Consider the following 25,997-nt stretch of genomic DNA (forward strand, 5'->3'; position numbering starts at 1 on the left):
TACAGCATGCAGCTCTCTCTCCCTGAACATGCACGATGTAATATCTCCCATGTGCAGAAGCGGGAGAGACAGAGGATGATTTTTAGCACAAACTTCTGATCAGTGTATTGGTAATGATCCAAAGATCCAAAAATTCCTCTTTCTTTATCTAGACTTTTTTCACTGTAGAGGTTGTAGGCGGAGGGAATCCCCATGATCAAACCATTTTTTCTTTCAAATATTGTCAAGGAAAAGATGGACTGTGCATATGAACTGATGACACTTAAGGTAGCTTCTTATTTTTCTGGGGTAATGAAGAGAGAGAAAATTCTGAGAGGAGGTCCTGAATACTAGTAGTTACAGCTGCAGTTAATTCATAGAAATGTGATTTGTCATTTGGATGTGACTGTGGTGACCTTTAGCGTGAACTCTTCCTGGGGCTGAGCTGGGTGCTGCTGAGTGATTTTATGAAAATGAGATTAGGGGCTGTGACCCTTCCCCACAATCTCTTTGGCGACCTTATGTGATTGATACATTGATGTTAATGTGGTCATCTTACTTTATTTTTAAATTTTGCTGGGTTTTACTATTGCAATACAGTGGAAGATAGTTTTGGATATTGTACTAGCAAAAAGGAAATTCCACAGCAGAGAGACAGCATAGCCACTGTATCAGTGTACTCTTAAATTGGTATGTATTTTTCAAATCTGAATTACATTTCTTTTTTTTCCCCCTCTTCTTCTTCAGTATGAATCAACTTCTGTGGTTGATTTTCATCTCTTTTGAGGTGTGTAACTGTTCCCATCAGCCATTCTTCTTCTAGACTGATACTGTTTACCTGCTTCAGCTGCAGTCGTTACTACCATTGTGATATTCATCATAGGGAACTTTCACCTCAGATTTTTCCTCTAGTTACAGACAAAATAGTTTGTCCCGAGACTCCAAGAAACATAAGCAAAGGATTTTTTGGCAGTACTCATGTGAGCTTTGCATCTCTCTCCTCTGGTACATCCACCCCTCATAAGCAAATGCTCATTTTAAAACTGGCACACAATTGGATGGTGATTTTACAGATGGAGAACTGACTAGTGCTGGTCCAGAATTTTTCAGTAAAGCATTGTCTTCACTGGAGAATGCTAATTTGTCCAAAGCAAAATCATGGGGATACATCAGTTTCAGTTTTACTCTTCTCATGAAGATTTCCCAAGTCTGGGCTGCATGTTTCCAGTGCAGTACAGCTTTAGAGCAGGAGATCGCACAGTTGCTGCAGCACTCTTGTGGTAAAATTGAACCCCACACTCAGAAAGCAGAACTGCCCGTGAGCTTCCCACCTGCCCACAGGCTGTTATGTGGTGACACTTCTCAGCCTCCTCCAGAGTCCCTCTGCAAACTGGACTGACTTATTTAACATTAATAGAGAGGGAGGGGTGAATGCCGATATATAAGTGAAAGACACTGGTGATGTAGAGCCCTGTAAGATGGATGATCATCTGTATTATGTTTCATGTCCCCACTGTCATTATGTCAGGGGTGTTTCTGTTCTAGTTTTGGTTTGCGTCTTGTGGCAGAAAAGGTTTCTGCAGTGAGAAGTGTTGCTGGGGCAGATGTTGGCTGATGACCCAAGGGCGTCATTGAGCTGGCAGAGGTTTGTTGTGTCTCACCTGTCTTGGGCAACCTCTGGGCAGCACTGGACTGTTCGGTTTGGACATATCCTTATAGAAAAGGTTAGTCTCTCACAATTTAATCTATCTAAAAGTTAGGCTCAAGTATTTTGTCTTTCTTCAGTGGAGAGATGTGCGTACTTGTAGGTCCAGTCATCCTATCAGTTGGATCATCTACCTTTTGGAGATGCCTGCCTTCCCTAATGGTTATAAAGGAGCCTGGATGAATGGCTTAGGAGGAGTGATAAACTTAACATTGCTGAAGTTGTACAGGAGGAATCCCCCACTATGTGATTTTTTTAAAGCCATTCTGGAAGTCTGTGACTCGAGAAGAAACTGAACCAGTACATCTGAACTTTGGACCTCTGCAATGACTAGAGGTGTGATTTCTCCTACCTACATGCAGCTCAGACAACTCACTAAAGAAATACTGACTTCTCCTGCAGTGTATTTATATGGCAGTTGACAAACTTTTTTTCTAGTAGAATTTCAGTTCTCTAAATGCTCTGTATATAAAATGAACGTGCCTAAAGCTGCACTAAGGACTTCTATTGCAAGAGCTTGAAAGCCCGATATATCTTTGGCAATTGCTCTGTACACACTAACTATGAGCCTTTGCAATGTGTAATCCAAATGGACCTATACTATTCTAAAAGGGTTATTTTTTTTTTAATTATGTGTGCTATTTTACAAAAAAAAAAAGTTCAATAACTTAACAGTTGGTCAGTACAATCTAAGGATGCCACTGTGTGTGTACACAGAGATTCCAGGATTTTTGGCGTGGAAATTTGCCAGTATATATCCCAGAGCCTTTTGCCAGGATAACAGATTTGCCATCACCCAGCAGTCATTAGGAGTAAGGGCCAGGTGGATGGTAACTGTAAATCAAACGGAGCCTGCTTTGAAAGGACGATATTGCTTAAATGACAGTTTGTTAGGAGATAGGGGTATTGTCAAATTGTTCCCCGAAGAAAGCTAATTTGAAAATAAAAGTGCTTTTAGCTTGGTCTACACAAAATTATGTTTTCCTGTCTCCCCTATAACGGTAAGTTATCCTGACTGTTGAATCTAGAGCAAGGAAACATTGCCATTAGGGTGTCTGTTCGCTTCTTTTGAATCACTTTGAAGTGCTAGACATTGCTGCTCACTGTGTATTTTACCATACCATTGCTAGGAGTAATATTTTCCTTTTAGGAGAAGTATTTAATTAAGTGCATAATAAGGTGGAAAAACCAAAGAATCCCGGTTCTGTTCAAGTCCAGAGGAGTTTTACCATTAACTTCATTGGGTCTTATGATTAACCCTTAAACTGTAACAGAAGTTTGGTTGCTAAAAAGAAGAAAAAAAGTAACTCAACACTTAGGCCCTTTTGGGGGCCATCACAGTACAGCAAGAAAGGTATTTGTAACATGTATGAGTTCATAGATACACTTCTGTGTGCCTCTTTCGTTACCTTTATCCTTCACAAGCGAAATTTCAAAGATTTTGCCTCCCAGCTTCACTTCAGTGTCCATATTGAATTGTCTCATATCATTTTCTTCTCAAAAATAGATTAAATTTGTTAATTAATTTAAATTTTAGTCTAAGAAGTGCCAATCATTTCAAGGTAGTTATCAAACTTTGCCATTATTGGGATTTTACATTATTAAACATGTTTACACAAATGTGCTTTGGAATAAAATGCCTCAAAACAATAGAGTATGATTACAATTCATATAGCACTTTTTATCTTTGGAGTGCTTTGCAAACATTAACTAATTAAATCATACAGGTCTCCTGTGTGTTCAAATATTGTAATTATCCACAGGTTAGTGACTTGCTCAAGGCCATGCAGCAAAGCAGAGGGCGAGCTGGGATCAGGAATGTTTGCCTTCTAGTCCTGTGTTTAATCCTCTACAATGTGCTGCTCCAGAGTGAAGCTTGAGTCACCAGTGGTTAGAGATGTGAAATGCATTTTACCGATAGGGAGGCAGGCATCGTGTAATTGCTTGAAGAGCATGACACCGAAGAATGAATTATAAATAGCATTATGCATTACTGCAGTTTGTACACCTATTTGGCATCTGTTTCCCCTGTGATTCGTTATTCAGCTTTTTCTGTTTTTTTTTTTTTTCTTCTCTTTCTAAATCAGCACAGAAAGCAGAGGCAGAGCTGTGTGCATTAAGAAATTCAGAGCTGTAGCAAATACTCATCAGTGCTGATTAGGTAGCAGAAAACAGCCAGAAAAAGCCACAATAAAACTAACTCAATGAACTGCTACCTTGACTTACTGATAAGAAAAAGAAAGAGCATTGTCCTCTGCTGTCACTTGAGCCAAAATTACTTCTTTTTTCATTATCTTGATCAGATAAGTTTTTATCTTTCCGTTTCCATAAGGCAGTTCCTGTGATTTTGAGACAGACAAACATGCAGCCCAATTAAATCTCAATAGCAGTGCTTATACTGATTTATGGAAAAATGTTTAGATCAATGCATGCAAAAACACACAAAGTTGTTCAGGTCACAGGTATGCAAGCTGCATGCAAAAGAGGGCACTATAAAGAGGGGAACGCTGTTTAGCAAGGCATAATTGACTGAGCATGTGAATACAGGGATCTAAAGAAAAAAAAATACACTTTTGTTTTTTTCTGCCGTTTTCCTTTTGTCCTGCACAATGGGAAAAGATGGTGTTGGCTTTCCCCCTTTATTAGTTCAGTCCTCTTTGACTAGTAGTGACTCCCCTGCAACCTCATTTCTCACAGCAAGTTCTTTTTAGGCTGGAGATAAATTCCTAGATGGTGGATTTGGAAGAGGTTTTATTTTGTGCTGTGCCCGTGTGCCAAGGCAGCATCCTTCTCCATGTGTGTGTGACCGAGGACACGAGTGTTACTATTTTGGACACATCAAGAAAGGGATAATTGGAGCTTAAAGCCACCGCATGTATGAAGTTACTGTAGGCAAAATGAACTGAAGGCTGAAACAGGGAGTAAAGCAAAGCAATGGCTGAGATAACAGCAGCTAATCCTGAGGTGTGACAACAGTAATGGTAGTCACAGGTTTCAGAGTCGAGCTGAGCACCTTCATCATTATAGCCAAGGCAAACAAAGATGTGTCAAGAATGAAGGTTTGGATCATGGTTTTGTTTAGTTACCTTTCTGGGTACGTACTGAATCGCCACAGCGGTTCAGGGAAATAGGAAAATGGAGGCAGTCATTTTCATAGCGCAGATAAGGTTCCAGCCCCAGAGGCAAGGGCTGGGCATTTCTCCTCAGGGTTTCTGGATCAGAGCAGCCACAGCTGTTTGCCTTTCAGGCCAAAAAGAGAGGAGCATAGTAAGTTTTAGGTGTCTGGGAGGTTGATTGAAGGGTGTCTGGGAGTGTTTCACATCAGTTCCTGGATACTGTAGGTTCTAACCAGAGTTTTAGTCATCTGCTAAATTTCCTGTCACAAAAATTCATCGTGGAAATACTTATCATCCTCACCAAATGTATTTTGCCTGCCCTATTGCTTAGTTGTTTTGAAGCGGCCTTTGTGAAATGAAGTGTACAAAATTTAGAGTCATGACTTCTAGGTAATGTATTGTGTTTTGTGTCAGCTGTAGGAATAAATATTTTTCCAATAAGACACAGAGATATTTATAAAATAATTCACATAGGAGAGAATGGTCAATGTTGTCGTTTCTAGTTGCCATTTTTCCAGTGCATATTGATTTCAGTTCAGGGCTAATGGGGTAGCGGGGATTTTGTCCTGGTGCCCTTTGTCTGATGCAGCTGTGAAGTAAAACCTGTATCTAGTGATACCATGGGACAGGTACCTGAGATATGTTTCTGAAGAAGGAAGAGACTCTACACAGAGAGTGGAAAAAGAAGGTGAAAATAAAGAGTATCAGGCTGTGATAGAGCTAATCACTTAGACTTTGAAAATTATTTACATCGTTTTGTCACCTTGATAGTAGATTTCTGTCATTATCAGAAATACAACATTATAACAAATGGCAAAAGCAAGCAAACAGGAAAGACAACCAATATTTACTGTGTACTTGAAGCAAGGAAATGTGAGAAGTTTGAAAGATGCAGTGCAAAATCTTGGAGGAAATTAGATTATTTACAGATTTCCAAGGACGAATGGCAAGTGTAATTATGTAAATCAAGAGAAGTTGCCTTGAAAATTTCCTTTTCACTTTTCAACAATTACAATGCCAACCTGACCACTTTAATTAAGCATTATAAAGGATCCAAAAAGTTTCCAGTGCAAATGCATTCAGCTGCTGGTGTGCTAGAACATTTTTGTGATTCATGTTGTTATTCTAATATTTTTGCTAGTTTCTTGGGCGTTGGTCTCAGACTAATTTCATGGTACATTTGAGACCTAAGCCACAGAGAGAAGGACTGAAGGGGGCTATTCATGGAGTTGGCTTTCTACAGTTGTTGTTTTTTTCCCCTAACATGGTGGAACTGTTTCCAAAAGCCAGCTGTATGATGCTTCTTGTTTGAGCACAGGCAGTAGATCAGAATTCATCTGTGAAAAGAGGCATTCCACATAGTCCATATCCCAACATAGGAGTTTATACAGCTATTACATCGTATATTTGTGTTGTTCAGTATTCCAAATAATATTCTAGAAGATTATCTGTTTTCCATGGGGCCTCAGTTTTAAGTAAGAAGTGTGAAAGGCTGGGTTTTTTGGTGATGTGTTGGGAATAATATTACTTAAGCGGCAGAATTCTGGGAGCAGAGGCTCTGTTTGCTCTGTTTCCTCTGCGTGCAGTGTCTGCCTGCTCTAGATTCTCGTTAATGTTTTTCCTCTTGGTCACTGATTATTTTTTAATAAGAAAATATGATCCACCATGATCCAAAATTGCCACTAAGTGACACCTGGGCCCTTAAGCTTTGACTCTTCTCCCATGCAAACTAATGGCAGAGCTCCTAATGACTTGCTTAGCATTCGTTGGGACCTCTACAGAGCAATTTCAATTTAAGAAGGAGTTTTAGGCAAATGGGAAAATCCTAAAGTCCCTTCCACACTGAGGCCATGTGCTTACTTTGCAGTAAGTGTTCCTCAAGCTTGTCTAAGTCCCCTGCAATTCTTTGGGGTAACTTAAAATTCCTAATTGTCTGTGTTCAATTTCCAGAGAGAGCATGTGGGGCTGTGCCAGGTCAGCTGTTAACCCTTTTCGTTTTTTCAACTCCAGGTATGAAGCATTTTATTGTGTACTATATAATGTTCTGTTTTATTGACAAAGTCTAGTAGCAGTGCTTTTCGGCTTTCTTTCCCTCTTTATATCACGTCTGGGGGTTATGTGGGGCTGAGTAAAGTCCGAAGTTGATTTTTGCTATTGCTTGTTATATTTGGGGGCTGGGAGGGTGGTGCTGTATATCACGGTGAAGCTGCATTTTTTTTTTCCAAATCCCAATGACTAAAATATGAGAACAGAAAGAAAATGACCTCTCTGATGCTTGATAATGCAGTTTTAAAATGTTCAAAACAGTCTACTGAAATTCAGTAGTAGTGTGAATCAACACAGCTCACGTTATAGTGGGTCATTGCCAGTTACCGTGAATCAGTTGACAAGCAAAGGTATAAAATGTAGGAAGAGAAGGTCTTTGCAAACGTCTCCTTGCTTTTTCTCCAAACAGGCCAAAATTTTAAGACCTCAGTGTGCGATGTGCCTGGTTGATGCCCGGCTTTAGAGTGCGGAGTACCAACACTGATAGGGTTCCTGTCTCTCTTGGATTCCTTACTGTTGTTTTATTGGCTTTTAATACAGTGTGCAATGAAATGTCCACTCTCAGCGTGCTTGTTTGTTTGTTTGTCCTCTTCCCTTCTTTTGTTTGTTTTGTGGGCCCCTAAAAAGGCTCCTCTGGAGTCGTGGTCATCGTGTGACAAGTGTAAACCCATCAGCTCAGTGCTTTATCTGCTCTTAGTAGTCTGGGGGCCCTCTGTCTCCGGACTACAGAAGGAAAAACAACTTCACACATTCAGTATAAGCAAATAAGTTGCAGAATAAATGTAATTCTTCACATTTATAAGCAGAGCTAAGCTTCATAATAAAATTAAGAAGACAGCGTGTTTAAGAGCAATTACACTTTCAAATTGCTAATGAGTAGTCAAATGCAGAAATCGTTCCTCAAATCTACTCCTATCTCCAAATTGCAGTTAATTGCATTACAACCGGTATATTTATATTAAAAATTTGCAGCGTGTTATTACTCAAACATTTTCAGAGTAGCAGCAGCAGCAGCTTCTCAGTTAAAGCCAATACAAAGCTTGTAAGGTTTTCTTGGGTATGAAATCGTGATGATACATTTATTTTTCTAAAATCCTTTGAATTTCCTTTGATCTGATTGAAATTATCAGTGCAATCTCAGAAGAGGTTCTAAAGAGCCTACTAGGCTCCCAAAATGTTGTGTGTCTAAAATAAATTTGTATTTCAGATACCATTTTGAATGCGGGCTCCTTTAGCCAAAATTAGCAATAATATTCTCTATAACCACCAATTATATTAGCTTCTATTCTACAGGAAGCATTTTCAAGAAGGAGGCTTATATTGTCAATTTTTTGCTCTTTTTTTGGTGTTGTCAGTATTTTGCTCAAAAAATTACTTCTGAGTTTACAAGTAGAGGTTACACATAACATAACAATGAATATGAGATCCTATTAATGAGGTCCCCTGAGCAACATGCATAGTGAGATGGAGATGGCGTAAGTAATTTCTTGTACCACTTCTAAACCTCTGAAAGTTTGTTGTTGGAGTGAGGTGAGACTGAAATGTAGTATTTTGGTGAGCCAACTAGCTGCTAATAAAACCAGAAACTTGGAAGAGATATATAGGGTCTTCTCTGTCTTTTTAAAGGACCAAATGGTTCAAGAAAGTCACATCTGTCAAACTTCATTTGGGCTGTGTGGATCTGTAGAGCGAAAGGTGGAAATGAGACCAATGAGATGAGTATTTAAATCAGCGTATCATTTGAAAGTATGAATTCTTATGGTGCACTTAAAACTGCTTACACAGCTAGGAGTGTTCATCACAGCTGGTCTTGCTTCTTGGGAGTATGCAAGTTTCGGAAGAGTAACTGCAGTTTGCAGTTAGGGAGAGTAACTGCTTGTCAGAAGTGGATTCTGCTACGATTAAATACAGCTATGTGAGTGTATGTATTTTGCTGGAATGAAATTTCACGCATGCCTAGTTTGGGGTTTTTTTTCAGTTTTGTATTACTAAATGTTATTTTTACACTAACTTCAAGAAATTGATTCTTCCTTAAAATTACACTCAAAATTATGGTATACTTGTTATGAAAGTACAGAAACATTCTTAAATATTTGATTTCTTTTGTGGTGGCAGGGGTACAGAATGGATCACGAAGTCCTGAAGCAATATTTATTTTTTTGTAGCCCCTTCCCCCTTTTTTTGTTTGGTTTGTGGAATCTCTTAAAGGCTGTAAGTTTTGCTCAAAACCGATCCCACACAAATGTTCTGCATCCACTGAGGTCCATGAATGGCCGCAGGGTGTTGCTCCAGTTCATACATGTGTAACTGTTCTTTTCCTGTAAATTGCTGAGCATTTTGTCCATATTGCCTCCCTTGATCCAGAAGTGCCCTGATCCACCATTTCACTGGTGACAAGGTGACGTTATGTGGGAGTTTCAGACGCTGGCAGACACAATATGCCTCTTCACCCTTGGTGTCTTGCGAACGGTACTGCTTTTGCTCTTGTATAATTTCACAGAATCACAGAATGTTAGGGATTGGAAGGGACCTCAAAAGATCATCTAGTCCAATCCCCCTGCTGGAGCAGGAACACTTAGATGAGGTTACACAGGAATGTGTCCCGGCGGGTTTTGAATGTCTCCAGAGTAGGAGACTCCACAACCCCCCTGGGCAGCCTGTTCCAGTGCTCTGTTACCCTCACTGAGAAGTTGTTTCTTCTCGAATTTAAGTGGAACCTCCTGTGTTTCAGTTTATACCCACTGCCCCTTGTCCTACTGTTGGTTGTCACCGAGAAGAGCCTGGCTCCATCCTCGTGACACTCACCCTTTACATATTTATAAACATGAATGAGTTCAACCCTCAGTCTCCTCTTCTCCAAGATAAAAAGACCCAGCTCCCTCAGCCTTTCCTCATAAGGAAGATGTTCCACTCCCTTAATCATCTTTGTTGCCCTCTGCTGGACCCTGCAATTTACATTGGAACCTGTGGTTGTTCCTGCCCAGATGCAAGACTCTACACTTGCCCTTGTTATATTTCATTATAATTTTTCTCCACCCAACTCTCCAGCCTGTCCAGGTCCCGTTCTTCTTTGTAACACCTCATTCCACAGGCTCAGCAAGATGGGAAGTGTTTGGCAGCTGGAGGACCCAGATGCCGAATTCTGGAATATAGCTTTTCTGCATTGGCCTGTGGGTTCATGGCTGGCTTCTTGGCTAGCTGGCTGGCTGGCAGCTGTAGCCCTGCCTCTGGGGCTGTGTTGGGGTCAAGCTGCTCTGGAGCAGGACGACCTTCCTGATCTGAATTACCCCACCAGACACCATTTTCATCTGAGTTTGGTTAGACTCTCCGCTGTTCATAGACAAACATCAAAGACAAACATTCCAGTCCTGTTTAACATCTTTATTGACGATTTAGATGAGGGGATTGAGACCATCATCAGCAAATTTGCTGATGACACCAAGTTGGGAGGGAGTGTCGACCTGCTGGAAGGCAGGAGGGCTCTGCAGAGGGATCTGGATAGACTGGAAAAATGGGCTGATTCCAATGGGATGAAGTTCAATAAGGCCAAGTGCCGGGTGCTGCACTTTGGTCACAACAACCCCCTGCAGCGCTACAGGCTGGGCGCAGAGTGGCTGGAGAGCAGTCAGACAGAAAGAGACCTGGGGGTACTAATTGACAGGAAGCTCAACATGAGCCATCAGTGTGCCCAGGTGGCCAAGAAGGCCAATGGCATCCTGTCCTGTATCAAAAATAGCGTGGTCAGCAGGACAAGGGAAGTGATCCTTCCCCTGTACTCTGCATTGGTGAGGCCACACCTGGAGTATTGTGTTCAGTTCTGGGCCCCTCAGTTCAGGAAAGACATTGAAGTGCTGGAGCGGGTCCAGAGAAGAGCAACACGACTGGTGAAGGGACTTGAACACAAGACCTATGGGGAGAGGCTGAGGGAGCTGGGGTTGTTTAGTCTGGAGAAGAGGAGTCTTGGAGGTGACCTCATCACTCTCTATAACTACCTGAAGGGAAGTTATAGCCAGGTGGGGATTGGTCTCTTCTCCCAGGCAGTCAGCAATAGGACAAGGGGGCATGGGCTTAAACTCTGCCAGGGGAAATTTAGGCTGGATATTAGAAAGAAATTCTTTGCAGAGAGAGTGGTCAGGCATTGGAATGGCCTGCCCAGGGAGGTGGTGGACTCGCCGTCCCTGGAGGTTTTTAAACTCAGATTGGACATGGCACTTAGTGCCATGATCTAATAAATGGACTAGAGTTGGACCAAGGGTTGGACTCGATGATCTCTGAGGTCTTTTCCAACCCAGTTGATTCTGTGATTCTGTGATTTGTACTGTTCTGTTTTATTCCCACCATTTGTAAGACCGACTCGAAGCAGTGGTTAGTTCTCATTTGTCGCCAGTTCAAAAAGGAAATAAGCATTGCAGAGTACGTTGTTTCACTTGTTAGGATTCCTGTTCATTCAGTAGGAATGTAGGGCCCACATCTGTACTTGCAATTCATCTCTGGAACCAAATTGTAACTACAGAGCACAGGCTCTAAAAAAGTTGTATTTCTTACATCTAAAATTCGATTGCTTTCACCCATGAATGAATATAGGCACTGTCAAAACAGAAAATATACACATTTAGGGAGAGAATATGGATCATTTTTAAAAAAGAAAGATAAAGAATAGTGATGATTATGATAAATAGGACATTACTGCTAATAATTAAGAGCACTGCCAGAAGAAAATGCTTGATCTTCTCTTTGCCTGATTTGGAACGTCCTCATTACATACTTTACTTTTACCTCAGGTTTTTGTTTTGCTTTTCATAAATGAGGTAATGAAAAATTAATGCATCTAGGATAGCCAAAGCATTTGAAGTTATTCCCTATCTATGCTTTTTTCTCCATGCAGCTCAGTGCATAAACATTATTTTCAGTGGGAAAAACTGCAAAATCAGGAGGTCACTAAGACTTCAGATGCTTACAGTAAAGTACAGATTAGTCATACCTACTATGAAATTCTCATTCCCTCACTCAGCTGTAGTGAGAGTATGTTATGCTCCACTGGAGGCAGTGGTATCTTTATTACCCACTCACAAAACTTTTTTAACGCTTGAGCAAATAGCACTTGGACACAAACTTCCACCTGTACATTAAGGTTAAGCTTTGCTCGGGAATCTGACCTCTGAGGAAAAGCATCTAAATTCCCCATTATATTATAATGACTGGAGGGAGTTGCGTGTCTCAGGAGCAAGCAAAAAAGAAGACCTTGCCCATCTAGTTTAGGTGTGTACTCATCTTTGCCAACTGCCTACGGAACGTGCTTCTATAGGAATACAGCCCAGTTACATTAAGTAAGTAATTATGGACTATATAGGGGACTATATAGGGAACCAGTAGCAACTAAAAGCATCTGTTTCACTCAGAGGTCCACATAGCACTTTCTAGGTTATAACAGAGCAGAGATGATTATTTGGAGAAACAAGCTGGCAGCAGCAACAGCAATATTCCCACTTTTTAGAGAAGAGCTTCATTAGTAGCTTGTCAATGAAGTAGGAGACCTGAGTCTTGGGCTCTCAGCACAAGCATCACAGAGTTGTTCTAGTTGTTGGGATCCTTGGCACAGGCCTAATCACATGCGGTACTTGGGGAACAGTGGAGTCTGTCATCCTCTTTCTTGCTGAATGTGGGCTATTGTATACACAGGAGCACAGGAGTCACGGGATGGGAAGGCAAGTGGGTAAGAAGAGCCTGAATCCTGTCTGAGCATGGGCAGGAACGGGATGTACGCTTAGTTTCCTGGAGCAACATTAGGCCAGAAACAGACCTGGATACTGAAACAGAGCTTTCAGCATTCCCCTCTTGGAGCAGAATGTACAGGTTTCTGTTAGGGAGCCAGGATCCCCTTTTCTACCCAGCCTTTCAGCCTCATGGTTCTTGCATTCCTGGTGTCAGAGTAGCCTTGCTTCCATGGGTGCTCATGCAGGAGACCCCAAGCCCTTATAGCCAGGTTGTTCCTGGGATGAGGGAGACACGGAATCAACCCTTCTGCCTGAGAAGGAGCTGCAACCAACGTCCCTCCTTCCTGGGGCAGATTACTTGACCGTAAAGCTACAGTTCAAGCTGCCAGTGCCACCACCATCAGAACTCTGCCTGCCTTTTGTGAACTTCTGCACAACACGTAGGCAAAATTCAGGGCAGTGCCTGTGGGTGGAAAATGGGCACCTGCCAGAAACAGCATGTGCGAGCATATTCCTTGTGGTGGGTGCCTGAAGAAGCTCCAAACAGTGAAGGACTGGATGGGTTTAGGGACATGCTGGGTAGGACTCTTCATGGGACAGTGGGTGGGAATACAGTTGTGGACCTGGGAAGGTTTTTGAGTGCCCGCCTCCCAAATCAGGGTTTTAGCACGCCAGTTTCCACACTTCTCCATGTGTTTAACTTTCCAAACTGTATTTTCTTCTTTCAAATGAACAAGCTTTCAGTGCTTTTTAATGTAGTAGAATTAAAGATGTTATTCCATTATCCAGAGTATTCCTTTTTACCCTGTTTACCTGTTCCTACCCTTCTGCCTATCGAAGGATGGATCTGACCTTAATTTTTACATCCCAGCCATAATTCTTGCTCCACTAAAGGTATTCTTGTCTCTTTCTGTATCCCAGTGGCTTTGGAAATCATATGTAACATAGAACAAAGGTAGAGCAAATTCTCTTTTTTTTTTTTGTCTTAAAAAAGCAACTCTGATTGTTGTCCCTTATGAATTCTTTTGAAGCAGAGAAACAATGTGTGCTGTTAAAAAAGGAAAATAAACAATTGCAAATATGTTTTTCCCTTCCCTTGAATCTCCAGTACATTCTGCAACCCAGTTACTGTAATTGTTTTTAAATTCTTTTAAACATGCATACTGTCAAGAGGTTGTGGTACAACAAGTGTAAGTATTTCTCAGAAGGCCAATGTGACCACAAAGGATGGAAAAAGACGACATAGCAAACAGAAAATCCCATGTCTTGTTTATCATCTTTTTTGGTCTTAATGGCAGATACTTGGAGAGGGAATCTGTTTACATCAATGAAAGACTAGCTTAGGTTTTGCTGGTTCCCAAGGCAAAAGGAAGGCATAGTTTCCAACTTGCAAGCTATTCACTGTGTGTGTGATGATCTTAAGTCATTTGTGGATATGTATGTTGCATTTTGACGTGATTAAATGTTTTAAGTCTATTGATTTCGTGCTGGGGATTAATGATGCTGAATGAAATAACAGCGAAGAATAAAACATGTTTACATGCCTGATTAAAATACCTTTAAAAAGAGCCTGAGTACCTATTATTGGATAGGAATGAGATAAGAACCGCCTAGGACCACTCATGCATTCTGCATTGAAAGGAAAATGAATTAATTCCTTTAGGCATAGAAAGAAGAAGAGCAAAAATTTGTTAAGGATAGACTGTACCTTTCTGAATGCACAACTCCTGTGTTTGACTCATTATTTTGGAAGAGGAGATTAAAGAGGTTTCATTATCGGTTGCTGCAGATCTGTTTTACTGAATCAATCAAAGCATGATGCTTAGCTGCTTGGGATTAATGAGATGATCTTTTAACTGGAGAACTTAGTGGTGACAGCATGTTAATGAAGGACAAGACCCAAAGATACTCAGTGCAACTGTGGACATGAGATACAGTAAAGATGGTGTTTGCTGCTTTGAATTTGCATAATACTTTTAGATCTCTTTGCCCGAGCATATTAACTCAAAAAAATCTTATCTTAAAATGTTCGTTGTGCTAATTGGTTTGTATCTGCTCTCTGCAAATGTCCCTAATGCCTGTCTAGATTCATGGGTCATATCTGGATTTGCAGTTAGGTGTCGCATTCTCTTCAGCAAGATAATAGTAGATGAAGATGGAACAGACCTATTTGGTCATTAAATCTATCTTGTTGAAAGCACGATATAGCCTCTTCCAATAGTATTAAACTGTTAGTACCCCTGATGTTAGCCAGAATGCCAGGGAGAGAATTTATTTGTGTTGTGTCTATGGAGAGGGATGCTTTAATGATCAAGATAGCATGTGAAATACTTAATGCACGTGAAATGCTCCCTGTTGAGCTAGGGAGAAGTTTAAACATGCAACCTAATCCAGCTGAGTAAATATCTGACGAGACCAGCTCGTGCACACACTTGTTTTTCCTCTGCTGATGCTCTGCTCCAGATGAGCGTAAGTGAGATGAAATCAGCCGTCTGATACCCGCTACAAGCCGTTTGTCTCAGAAGGGATTGAATGATTATCCTGGGTTTGGGGCAGCGGAGGTGGGGGTTGACAATGTAAGGTTATTTATGTTTTTTTTTTCCCCCCACTTCCACCACTTCATACAAGACCTGGAGCCCTTAGTTACAGAACAAAGTGTCTGAGCAGTAACAGAGCTTGTGCAAACCCAAGAGAAGAGTAATGACTGTTCCTCGACAAGCTTCCTGCCTCGGTGCAGGTGCAGGAATCAGGAGGGCCTGAATAATTCATAAGGTGCAAATTAGCCCCAGCTTGCTCTCACTGCTCGAGAATTTTGCTTCTGCTTACCTACCTAGTTGCTAAAAAGAACAGAAATAAAGGAAGCGTAGGAAGGCAAGGCAGAGAGCATTATAGCTTGAAGGCCAAAGTCACAGAGACTGCTGAACACTGGTTGTGTTTGAAGGCTCAGTTCTTACTGAGGAGTTGAACTGGGCACTGATTATTCATTAAGTGTTTTCTCAGGAAGAAGTAAACTCTGGTGACCCTTTCCATTGCTCTCAGAGGAAAAAACTTCCTTTTAAGAATTAGGTTTTTCCTGCTTTTATTGTTATTGTTTCTAAAAATTGTTGATTAAAAAAAAACCCTCTTAAAATCTCATTTAAAGCTTATTAAGCTATTTTAGAGAGTCTGCATTTATGGTGTCACTGAGCTCGAGGGTCCAGAGAAATCTGATGAGAAATTCTCTATGTTAGGTTAGTTACTGCTTTTAGTAAATGTGGGTTCCAAAAGCCTGTATGAGATTGGCCATATCTGGAAATGCATTGTGTAATTAGCCTGTATTTTTATAATTTAAAAGGCAGCATTCGTGTGTTTTAAATACTGCTAGTGATGGTTACGTTTTCTGTTGGGTTACTTAGCTGCCTTTCTGCCCAGAATAATGAAATGAGAGGCAAGCAGTGCTTAACCCTTCTGCTGCACAACATTGCAGCTCACCCAAATATGAAGGAAAAGGTTTCGCTGAGTGCAGTTTTAATGGAAAAAGGGAATTCCCAACACAGATCTGCAAACAGCTCATGTGTCACCATGCAGTACAGAGAGGAGCCCGTCTGGTAAAAGCAGGTTGTTTCTGCCACATACCTGAATATCCCTTTGACACCCCCCACGTGGGAGATGGAATCAGCTGACATCCCCATCAGGAACAGGAACAAGGTAGGTAGTTCTCCCTATTGGCAGGTGTTCCTATGGAGAAAAATTCTCTTAAATGTTTTCGCTGTGCTGAATGTGGAGAAGAATGGTAGGGAAAAAAAAAAAAAAAAAAAAAAAAAAAGATGCTTTTTAGTAGTTTGGTGGGTTTTTTTGTTTGGTTTTTTTTTTAATGTATACCCCTTCTTTGTGCATCCCCTTCTACCCCACCCCCTCTTGTCTCCTGCGGGCAGCAGCGAGGTCACGTTGCCATCATCTGTTTCTGTATTTCCCTCATTTGGGTGGCTGGAAGAGGAGCTGGCTCTCATTTCTAGCTGATTCTGTCATTTCCGCTAGGCCCCAAGCTTGGTCGAGCGCCAAGACCAACAGGTGATCCTTGTAGCTGCAAAACAGCAGGAAGGAGGCTGTGTGTGGAGGAGACAGTGCACCAGAGGGGCTGCCTGGCCCCGCTCCATCTTTCTGTATAATTAACACCCCCCCTCTCCCCAACCCCCCATACCGAGCAGAAAATCTGTGCCGAACAGCTCAGCTGGCGCAGCCGTCGTGGGGAAAATGTGAATAAAGAGTCCTGGAAGGATATGGGCCGTGCGAATGCAGAGGTGTCTTAGAGAGAAACCGTGGTTGGGCCTTTGTAGGAACAGGGGCAAAATTGTATTAGCCGCTGAAAAGTAATGCGCACGCTGTCAACCATTGCAGGAAAATAAGCATTTCAATGAATTTTAGTGCTATATTCATGGGCTTTCTTGTTCATATAGGAACTAGTTTGGAATGAGGTGATAATTCAGATAAGCTTTTCTCTACAAGAGGTAGCTTGCAAAGTCACGTGGAAATTATTTCGGCAGGGGGTTTGCTCTGGTCAGGAAGGGCTGTCTCGAGCCATAGAGCTGGGAGCAGCCAGTTCAGGAGCTGTGCAGGCTCTGCAGCCCCTGGGCGTGACTTCACAGGGGTAATTTTTAGAACACATCAAAAACTTCCAGGAATCCTCAGGACAGCCTCAAAGATTTTTTTTTATTTTTATTTTTTTGTTCAGACGAAACTCCTAAAGGATTTTTTTTTTTTTTTTTTAATGAAAACAAAGTTATATTTAGGAGATGACAGTGGCTTAACAAAACCAATTCCAAAACATATCTCCAAGGCTTAGGTTAACTCCTTGGCATATAGCATAATGCGAGATAATGTGTCCCTGGAAACCCTAACTGCATGTTTGTATTTGTGAGGCAGGCTGATGTTTTAAGATAGGCACTTGGTAGCCTTAATCCTCTAGAAAACAGATGATATCTCAGGTTCTTTCTGCTTGGTACATATGGAAGCCAAATTGCTTCTCCTGCCTGTGGAGTCAGTGCTCAGCAGTTTGAAAACTGAAGGTTGTATATAGACAAGGTATACATTTTCTGTATACGTTTCTGTAGGGAGCACATCTGCGCAGCAAGGGTAGGCTGCCCACAGGGATGAACTGGGAACCTCGATCAGCTCCGCCGGTGACAATGAGGTATTGCAGCAGGTCTGCACAACAAGCAGCGCTCGCCCTGCCTGACCGTTCTGCTGTATGCAGACCAGAAACACAAACAGTAGTAAGAGAAATCTCGGTTATGAAACATCAACGTATTTATCAACACTTCTAGCAGCTAGCCCTCTGCAGTCTTTTTAACTCAGACAGCAATCTAGGATTTTGTTTCTCCGTGCATTGTTCTGCAGTTTAACAACCATCTGAAGGGGGGGAAGTGTCCTGGCAGGGACACGTCATATCTCAGGGGTATGTCGTGTGGTGTAGAAACTGAAAGGCTGTCCAAGACCTGAACTGCAGCAGATTGTTGTGAATACACACTTTACTTCCCTTGGACGCATCACCCCATGCTAAATGGTGCGCAAATGGGCACTATCATCTCAATTTTTTTTTCCCCTTCTGCCCCTTCCCTTCTCAGTGCTGGTTTACTGCCTTTGCCCTCTTCCAAAACCTCTGGTGTCTGAGGCTATCAGCAGGGACTGAGGTGTTTCCATTAAAACATTCTGATTTTTTCTCTTTGCTCTTCTATCTTGAGTGACTGTACTAATCCCTACATTTGCAGTGCGTCCTGGACAAACATGAATAGCTCCTCTGTCAGGCTTTGCTGTCCCTCTTGTTTCCCCTTGGGTTAAGGGGCTAGTGGGAACAGTTTCTTTCTCAAACACCCCCCGCTGGCTCCAGTGACCTCTGTAACCCCCCCAGGCATGACAGGATGGAGCAGAAGCTTTTGTCTGCAGGCTGGTCAGGGTGAGCTCGATGACTCAGTTTCATCAGTAGGCAGCAGCACCAGCTGAGGAGGCTGAAGAGCAAGCAAGGAATACCTCCCACCTGCATTTCACTCAGTGCAGCCCAGCCCCAGTAAAAGCCCTCCAAAGAGTACTGCAGGCAGGAGAAAAGCAGCCTTTGGTGCCCCCGGGAAGTCAAGTTTTCCAGTGCATTTGGCCGGCAGCCTGGAGCATGTCCATTCCTGTTGCCAGCCCCGTGGAGCACCGCCCCTCGTGGTTCTCCCTCCCGCTGCAGCACATACCTTACTATTATTAATAGTCCGGAGGCGCCAACAGTGTGCTTTGTTCTGGACAGTATGCGGTTGCCCAAGGAGCAGGGAATTGTGTGGCGATTGTTTTTGTGATGGTAGATGAATTTGGTAATGAGAACTCTATTAATAGTTTTTTCTGGTCTTTTTTTTTTTCTAATGTACCTCCCTCTCTCCTGCCTCCACCCTGGGCTGTCCCCAGTGCACTCAGCAGATGAAGGAATCGTAGAATTAATCATAGAATGTCCTGAGTTGGAAGGGACGCACAAGGATCATCGAGTCCAACTCCTATCCCTGTATATGACAACCCCACAGTTCACACTGTATGTCTGAGGGTGTTGTCCAGTCTCTTCTTGAACACTGTCAGGCTTGTGGCAGTGACACCTCCCTGGGGAGCCTGTTCCAGTGCTCCAGCACTCTCTGGGGGAAGAACCTTTTCCTAATGTCCAACCTAAACCTCCCTTGGCACATCTTTCTGACATTCCCTCGGGTTCTGTCATTGGTCACTAAAGAGAAGAGATCCGTGCCTGCCCTTTGTCCCCTTGTGAGGAAGCTGTAGCCACCATGAGGTCTCCTCTCAGTCTCTTGACTGTAATCGCTCTGGCAGAGGAGACAGAAGTACTGTTGGGACACGGAGGTGCGTGGGAGCAGCAGGTTTATGTGGCATCATAGCACTTCAGTGGGAGCAGATCAGCCAGTGAGACCTAAAAATTAAATGAAGAGTGAGCAAGAGAAACAAGTCGGTCCACGTTCTCCTGATGTGTGCTGCGAGTGTGCAGAGTCCCACGATGCGGTTTGTTGGTGCATTGTGTAGGGAAGAGAGCTGGTCCTGTCCATCTGGCTTGGTGCAACTTGGCCCAAAGTCAGACTATCATGCCGTCACTGAAAGCTTCAAAATCTGTGGCTGCCATTTGTTGAACCAAAAATCCTTAATAGTCATATTTACTTTGGAACTGACAAAACTTTCAAATGTATCTGCTTTCAGGCTGCAAAACCTAAGCACAAAAAGGTGCAGATTAGCATGTGAGCAAATGGCACTTTTGGAAAAAACAGTGGATTTGGAAAGCGTGCTAACACAATGTCCAGTCTTGGGGATTCTGCTTCACTCAGTGTGGAATAAGAAGAATAAGCAGCACATACTGAACCTCATGTCCCCCAGATCACTAACTGTTTAATGTTATTCCTGTAACCTGTATACTTCCTCTTGTTACACCACCTCCTCCTGTTTTTCCACCCTGTGTAGTTCTACTGTTTCACCGAGTATTAGCTCACCGTGGCACATAGTTTGTCTTTTTAACTACTTTGCAAAGTACCTAGTGCTCTTTTGGGTGCCATAGAAGTAATAATAATAATAATTTGCTAGGTGTACTATGTCAAATTGTTCTTATATTGTTTGTTGTGCAGACACAAAGTAAGGGTGACTGCTGAATGCTGATAACACAGCTGTAAGGTAAACCTCTAACACAGGAAGGGAAGTGGTCTGGTTTATTTATGAATACACTCAGAAACAATGTCTGCCTTCCAGTATATCTGTGCTTTTTTAGGAGAGCGCATTTTACTTGGATGCAGCATCACCAAAGGTCAATAATAATCATGGCTAAATTGCTTGCAACGCAAAGGTAATGAAATGCTCTCATTACACCGGTCATTATTTTCATTGTTAATTCAATGTTGTTTAACTTTTCACTGGTTTCTCCGTTACGAATGTGGCAGTGAAACAGCCACATCTGCTGCTGGTGCTTGAAAAGTGCAAAAAGGCACCACAAAGAAAATTGATTGACTGCAGTTGACCGTATTAGGGGGAGACCTTGCTTGAACCGGCAGTAACTGGAGGGAAGTGTAAACTGGCCTTAATTCTCCAGCAGACCTCTGAATATTAAGGATGTGCACAGCAGTTGCGAGGAGGCATTCAAAGTCCGGTCATGTTCGGGATTACATCCCCTTGGCTTTCTTGGTTTTGCTGTGGTCGTTTGCAGCCCAGGGGAATTCTCTGGCTTTTGGACTCAATGTTAGATATGTAATTGGGTGGAGAATTAATGTAAACTTAAAATAATTCAGTTTCACAGTCATTATACTCCTTAGCTTTAAATTATTTAGCTTTGTGTCTCCAGTATCTCCCAAAAGCCCTTCTATTACCAGTCGTCTGACTCTCTTTATTAGCTTATATTTTTCCCTAAAAGCAAGGCCTCATGTACAGTGTAATTATCCAGCAGCACCGATTAACTGCATAATTCTCTTTTCTGTAAAACTGCTGTGTAAATTACTTTTCCTTTCACAAAAATGACTCGTCAGGCAATTTTGTGGAAGGTTTTTTGTTGGTTTGGGCTTTATTTTATTTATTTTTTTTTTTTTTAGGTTCCACTTTCCCAGCCACCCTCTCCATCACTGTGTCATGGTAATAGCATTAAACACTGTTGTGTGTGATCTTGGTGCAAGGACTAAGCCGTGCAATGATTTCAGTAGAGAAAATTAAAGTGGTTTCCATGGTATTGTTACTTCTACCACCAGACCTGATGAGCAAAAGTTGCTAAGATATCCTGCTCTTAGAGTAGGGATGCTTTAAGAGAAAATTGTCTTAAAAACAAGATCAAGGAGACTTGTTTGGTTGAGGTAGCTGTTGAAATCTGCTCCATCTCTCAAACAGCCTTTCATACTGCCTGTTGCTGCTTCCAGTCTGCCTAAGTCACCTCAGCACCCTACACATCCTATTCTTTTTTCCTGTTTTTCTTTCTCCATTTGCCTTGGCAATGGCTCCTCACCCTTCCTCCATTCTCTCACACCAAGACCAAGAAACCCACCCAGCACCTTCCCATGCCCTTAGGTATTTTTTCATGCTCCCTACACCTGCATCCTGTGCCAAATGAGACGACTGAGACGATGACATATCCTTGTGGGACTGTAAAATACTCCTGAATAGTAGATGGTACTTCGCTCATTAGCTTGTCATCTGGATTCAGCCTGAACAAAACAATGACCAATGTACAGTGGAGAGCCTTGTTTGACTGATGGAGAGCCTGGATGTTGCAAATTGAACCTTTTCCTTTCTGCTGAGGGTAATTCCATGGGTCTGCCATTTTTAAAGCCATTGTTTGTTACAGGTTCCGTGTATTTGTAAATGCCCCAAGCAACATGGAGTTTGGAGGTCATCTTTGTCCTGCTGGCAAAAGAACCACCCTACTTACTCCTCTGATATGGAGTCCTTCACTGAAGCTGGCAATTGGTTTCCAAAGGGCATGTTTCTCTTGCCTATGTATAGAAATAAGTGACCCAAGTCTAAAATCATTCCTACTGAGTCAATCCCAGCAGACCCAATAACCTGGCTAGTGTTTACCAAAAGAGCAGAAAAACTAAGTTGGTATAGAGTGATTCTTCCTCTGGAATACCCACGTCCCCTCTCTCTATCCATCTTCTACTTTATATGTTTAAAAAGAAACACAGTAGTTTATGCACCTTCAGCTTCTGAGGCTATTTCTTGACCTTAATGTTTAATATCCATATATGGCCCTGCCCTTTATGAACTTGTCTAATCCTCCTTTGAGCCCTTTTATTCTCGTGGCCTCTGCAGTATGCAGTGGCAATGAGTTCCAAGTATGTGTTACATTGAAAAAAAAATGGTTCTTCCCTCTGCTCAGTTTAAGCCTCCAGTTCTTAGAAAAAATAGTGGATAATCACTTCCTATTGTTACATTCTTGGCCATGGAGTGCTCTGCTATCTCCCCTCGGTTATCTCACAAATTTGGCATTCCCAGGGTAACGTGGTTGTGGGCCAGCTGTCAAAGATGGGGCTGAAATAATTTTCACAGGGAGAGTTTTCACTCTGCGCTCTATTTTTGAGACCAAATTAATCCTAGATCTGCCATCGTTTGAATCTGTTACTAAGATCAGGCTAGACTAAAGAAACACGCTTTCCGTGAACTATTCTATCACTCTTTACATTCAGAACATTACTACAAATCATTTGTTGTGGCACAAATAGTTGCAAAGCATAAAACTACTGAAATGCCAGTCATTTAGCTGCTCTCACCATTTGCCTCTAATGAGTCGGTAGCTTGTTCAACCCTCTGTTTTTTAAGTGTGACAAAATGATGCTTGTTGCTGTTCCGCGGCTTGAGCTGTTGGCATATCCCTCATTTCTGCTGTGCCAGGAAGAACTAGGATTACTGTAACAATCGTTCTAATTACTTCCAAATTTCTCTCTCTGACTTGTGTATCTGGAGCTAATTTGTTCTCTTTTTACATTGTTTTATGTTTTTTTTTTTAATTTAATCCCATGCACCTGTGCTTTTAGATTGTGTGTCCTTTCACTAATGTTCTGCGAGTTACAGCAATGAGCAGATTGAGTCAAGCTAATTAAGTATCTTACGATTTAAGAAAAATGATTTCATGTGTCTAAAAATGCAAATGTATATTTTGCATTATGTGTTTTCCTGAGTTTTAGACTTTAACTAGTGGTGTTAAAAATGATCTTGATAGAGTTATTTCCCTGATTCTTCTAGTCTCAGTGACCTTAACAACCAGTATTTTTGTTGACACATGGCTTGGCAAATAAAGACTGAAATAGTAAATGCACTATCCTCTTTGATGTGTTTCATAACTGTTTTCCATGAGGCATTTGCGATGCTGGTTTTAAATGTTTAATTATACTCAAAGTCTTTAGAAATCTATTACATACGTCTGACTTTGAAGGGAGCGAAGTAACCCCTTCAATACACTCCTCTCCCCACCCCCAATTCCACTGCAACATTGTGACTGATAATATTTTCTCCTATTAATTAGTTTTATTATCACAGCGTAGCGATCACTGTCTTCAAATCTCCATAGGCCTTTGACTAGAGTGGCTGTCGATACAGAGGATAGATTTTTGTGGGACATTAAGAGACATTATTTTTCCAAACACCATAAACCGTGCGTTTCCCCCTACCGCGTTTCAGCACACCTCTGTATGGCAGAAGGGATTTGCATCAGTCTGTGTACTAAAGAGTTGCTCTACGTTAGCAGTCCCTTCCTTGTAATTGGGAGAAAAAGACACAAACGTGTTGCTTTGCAGAAAGGATCTGCTTAATTGTAACAGAGGTAGGGCTGTAAACCACACTAAGTCATGAAGGTCACGGCTTCTGTGAAAAGTTTCTCTATTAATAGTCTATAAGTATTTTGTTTCTGCCAAGCTAGTGCTTAGAACCAAATTAGTCCCTCATTACAAGTCGGATACATTAAAGTCAAGGGTGTATCAGCATGCCCTGTGTTGCCTCCAGACATCCTCTGTGGTCCCTCGCTCAGACTGCATTTTCAGAAATGTACAGATATGGTAAATATGAGTAGACAAATGACTAAGCAATTTCTTGGGCAATCAAATTACTTGTAAAACAAATGAGCCTTTTTTTCTTTCCTTTTTCTCCACCTCTGAATACATTTTGCAAATCACCGGCTCTTTTATCAGCTGTGCAGAAATCGTAGAATCATAGAATACCAGGTTGGAAAGGACCACAAGGATCATCTGGTCCAACCTTTCTTGGCAACAGCACAGTCTAGACAAGATGGCCCAAAACCCTGTCCAGTCAAATCTTAAAAGTGTCCAATGTTGGGGAATCCAGCACTTCCCTGGGGAGATTATTCCAATGACTGATTGTTCTTATGGTGAAACATTTCCCTCTTGTGTCTAATTGGAATCTCCTCCTCTTTTCCATGTGACTCCTTGTAAAAAGGGAGTCTCCATCTTCTTTGTAGCCACCCCTACAATACTGTAACATGGTTACATGGCAAGTCTCTCCTAAGCCTTCTTTTCTCAAGGCTGAACAAACCCAGTTCTCTCAGCCTTTCCTTATACAGCAGCTTCCCACTCCTTTGATCGCCTTCGTGGCCCTTCTCTGGACCCTCTCCAGCCTGTCCACAACTTTTTTGAATAGCAGGGACCAAAAGTGTTACAGGTGTGGCCTGACAAGCGCAGAGTAGAGCAGGATAATGACTTCTTTGTCCTTGCTGGTGATGCCCTTGTTGAAATAGCCCAGCATCCCATTGGCCTTCTTTGCCACAGCAACACACTGGTCACTCGTACTGAGCTTATTGTCCACCAGGACCCCCAGGTCCCTTTCCACAGAGCTGCTCCCAGCTGGGTAGATCCCAGACTGTGCTACACTCCTGTATTACGTTTTCTCAGGTGCAAGACCTTACACTTGTCCTTGTCAAACTTCACAAGGTTCTTTTTAGCCCACTCATAGAGTCATAGAATCATGGAATGTCCTGAGTTGGAAGGGACGCACAAGGATCATCGAGTCCGACTCCTGTCCCTCTATATGACAACCCCACAGTTCACACTGTATGTCTGAGTGTGTTGTCCAGTCTCTTCTTGAACACTGTCAGGCTTGGGGCTGTGACACCTCCCTGGGGAGCCTGTTCCAGTGCTCTACCACCCTCTGGGGGAAGAACCTTTTCCTAATGTCCAACCTAAGCTTCCCCTGGCACATCTACCTGACATTCCCTTGGGTTCTGCCATTGGACACTAAAGAGAAGAGTTGGGCGCCTGCCCCTCTTCCTCCCCTTGTGAGGAAGCTGTAGCCACCATGAGGTCTCCTCTAGGTGGGACAAACCAAGTGACTTTAGCTGCTCCTCATACGGTTTCTCCTTAAAATTCTTAACCAACTTTGTGGCCCTCTTCTGGACACTCTCCAGTAGCTTTATATCCTTTTTATCCTGTGGTGCCCAGAACTGCACACAGTGCGCCAGGTGAGGCCACACCAGAGCAGAGCAGGACAATCACCTCCCTCTCCTGGCTGGCGACGCTGTGCTTGATGCACCCCAGGACACAGTTGCTAAAGCACTCAAGCACTAAGAAGGACGCTCATCCAGCTTAAAAAGCTATATTTCTCAGTGCCACCTGTTGCCTTCAGTGTAACAGCAAAACATATTACCATGGATAAATAAATGTATATTCAGTGTTTCTCTTGGTATGACTCCTTTCACCACTAAAGTAGATAGGCAGAGTTTATTCTGTGTTTAATGGAAAGAGGTGGACATCTCCGTCTAAGATACACAAGGTGAATTATCCCAAGAATTGCCAGTTTCTCTGTGTGTCTGTCGTCAAACTGTTCAACTAAGTTAGAACAGAGGAAGAGCCTCCTTCTCTGGAGACATTCAAAACCCATCTGGACGCCTTCCTGTGTAGCCTCATCTGGGTGTTCCTGCTCTGACAAGAGGATTGGACTCGATCTTTCGAGGTCCCTTTC

The 25,997-nt window shown here is 42.3% G+C and overlaps 1 protein-coding gene across 8 annotated transcripts in view; it reads left to right on the top strand.

Moving 5' to 3' along the window:
* Nucleotides 1-25,997, top strand: part of KLF12 (KLF transcription factor 12) — a 255,559-nt gene that overhangs the window by 177,201 nt on the left and 52,361 nt on the right. For 7 of the 8 annotated variants that reach the window (XM_082063806.1, XM_082063805.1, XM_082063810.1 and 4 more), the window contains one exon: nucleotides 6,751-6,810. The exons of the other annotated variant lie outside the window; for it this stretch is intronic. In XM_082063806.1, the coding sequence (XP_081919932.1) occupies nucleotides 6,751-6,810 (60 nt within the window). The remainder of the gene's footprint in view (nucleotides 1-6,750; nucleotides 6,811-25,997) is intronic. 8 annotated transcript variants of the gene reach the window in all.

The sequence above is a fragment of the Streptopelia decaocto genome, assembly GCF_964273445.1.
Source record: "Streptopelia decaocto genome assembly, chromosome: 1".
Lineage (NCBI taxonomy): Eukaryota > Metazoa > Chordata > Aves > Columbiformes > Columbidae > Streptopelia > Streptopelia decaocto.